The 2,527-nt window shown below is 28.5% G+C and overlaps 1 protein-coding gene across 1 annotated transcript in view; it reads right to left on the minus strand.

The window, feature by feature from the left end:
- Window positions 1-2,055: 2,055 nt before the first annotated feature.
- Window positions 2,056-2,527, minus strand: part of LOC103309418 (52 kDa repressor of the inhibitor of the protein kinase-like) — a 1,230-nt gene continuing 758 nt past the window's right edge. The window contains exon 2 of the mRNA XM_029486378.1: window positions 2,056-2,409. Coding sequence (XP_029342238.1) covers window positions 2,056-2,409 — 354 coding nt within the window. The remainder of the gene's footprint in view (window positions 2,410-2,527) is intronic.

A 2,527-nucleotide genomic window follows, 5' to 3' on the forward strand; every position in this document is an offset into this window, starting at 1 on the left:
AATAGATGTAAATTAAAAATGCTCATAACTCACTTAAAAACTAAATTATCGTAAAAAAACTTCCAACAAAACACAGGTAGGTAATGTTCTTACCATCAAGTTTCATAATAGGTCGATTCACTCTAATTTTTAAGCTAACGGCATAAAACTTGAATTTCTGAGTGTAAATTTGGTATGTTATCTACGAGTTTGTAAGACGGAGACAACATATGCGGGTGTGGCATCCTTTTAATGAAAGTTCTACAGTTATTTTTCCATATGAGTTAAGAGGATGTCAGCGTAGTATTTGTTATCTCTCTCTGACCCATGTGCGACATAAAAAATTTTACGTTCACAATAATGATTATAACCATATTAATTTCTCAAATTCGAGTGAAATGACCTCTTATAAAATTTAAAGTTAAGAACATTATCTAGGGTATATATATATTGATTTTATAATATTATACTACATTGTATACATTAGCACCAAACAGTAAGCATGCACATATTTTGTCCACATTTATAGGTTCTACACTTCTACTTTATGTTATACATCATAATATTATATAGAAATAGGTATTAAAAGTATAAGTTGTATACAAATTATTTATTATTATTTATATATACCTAATAGTTATATTATGTGTGTATGCAAGTATACAACGTACTATATAGATGTATGTGTGACGTACGGTAATGAGACAATGCGTTGGTATAAAATATGTATAATTATTATAAAATATTTCACTTAGATAGTTTCCTTATATATACCATGACGGCATGACCTATTATTTTATAGTTAGTTATTCCATTAAGTACCTATTAAATAAACAAGTATTTTTATATATATCAATCCGATCTTATCGGAGAAAATACAATTATTTACTATGTAGTTAATAATGCTCAATATATTATTACTTACCTTTTCGAATTGTTATCGTTCGTTTTTTATGTGAAAAAACTGCTGCGTAGATCAATATCTCATTCAAGGTAGATAGCAACGCCAATGAAAAACCGATTTTTGTCGAGTATTTTACTGTTAGAATCCATCGACATCCACCTACGTTTTGATTTTGTATTTGAACGATTAGGTGACTTGAATACTCGATGCTTTTCACGAATTGTTGAGAGAAAAAACGACGTACACTTATCGATCACAGCAGTTCATCTGGCACATAACAAACGATGAATAAAAAAATACAATATATAGGCGTGAGTTGACAACAGCGTAGAACGATCAGAGTGTAAGACTGTAAGGTTCCAGCTGATCAAATTATGTTATTCATTATTGATTCAAAAAACGGGTACTACACCGATATCTGAGGAAACTAGAATTAATTTTTTTTTTTAGGTAAACGGTGGAAAACGGGTAGCGTCCAAAATGCAGTGGAACCGGTTTAGAGATTAGGAAACTCTTAGAATATTAACGCTAGATATATGTTAACAAATTTAAAAGTTTAAGTTACCTAAGTATCGGTGTTGACATTTTTATATATATAATATATTATAACGAGTTATAGTCTATACTCTATATAGGTATATAACTGCATAATTTATTTTTTAGTTTTATTCATGTAATATGTATTACTAACTAATTTAACTTTAGCTTATAAGTTTGTATACCTACACAGCTACACATTATATAATACATTTTTCAAACTTAAACTAATATATTTTTACAAATAAGACTAATTAATAATTAGTAATTTTAAGCTATAGTTACACCACGAACATATCCATACTGTTCTACAGTACCTACATGATATAGTTATATACTTATACAGTGGCGTATCCAGGATTTTTTTTAGGGGGGGGCACACACTGTCTAAAAGTTTACCATATATACTACCTACTACCAAAAACAAAAAAATAAAATAAACCAAATATTTAATGTTTTTAATGCAAATAATTTGTTTATATTTTCAGTCAGTCAGATTTAAGTTAATATATATATAAATAATAATAAATAGTAATAGTACCTAATTTAATAATAAAAACGGTTTAATCCCAGAAAAATTATAAGTTTATAAAATTATACTCAAAATTACACACAAATTATACAATTGTATAAAATTATTTTGACCAATCTATGAGTTGCAATTTTCTTGGTGCTTTTTCTGCAAAATCCTCAATAATTTCAGTTTCTGAAATGACCTCTTTTTTATTTATATTCACTAAAGCTAATCCATTTAGTCTATTTTCAGTCATTCTTGATCTTAAGTAGGTTTTTAGTCGTTTTAAGGTAGAAAAAGTACGTTCTGGCGTAGCTGTTGTAACAGGAAGAGTTGTGAATATTTGTAAAAGCAATTTAATATTAGGCACAATATTTGTACAATAAGGTAAAGTCTCAATAGCGGTTTGAGGTTTATTCACTGTGCTATTTTGTCCATCGTCTTTCCATTGATTTTGCCATATACTTAATTCAGCCTTTAATGTAACAATCGCATTTAAGGGAAGATCATTTTCGTATATTTTTGCAGCCTCCAAAATGGTACGGAGACCATTAAACTGTCCATGTCACCAAAACAGCTGTGTTACTCACTGG

The sequence above is a fragment of the Acyrthosiphon pisum genome, chromosome A1 (genome assembly GCF_005508785.2).
Source record: "Acyrthosiphon pisum isolate AL4f chromosome A1, pea_aphid_22Mar2018_4r6ur, whole genome shotgun sequence".
Lineage (NCBI taxonomy): Eukaryota > Metazoa > Arthropoda > Insecta > Hemiptera > Aphididae > Acyrthosiphon > Acyrthosiphon pisum.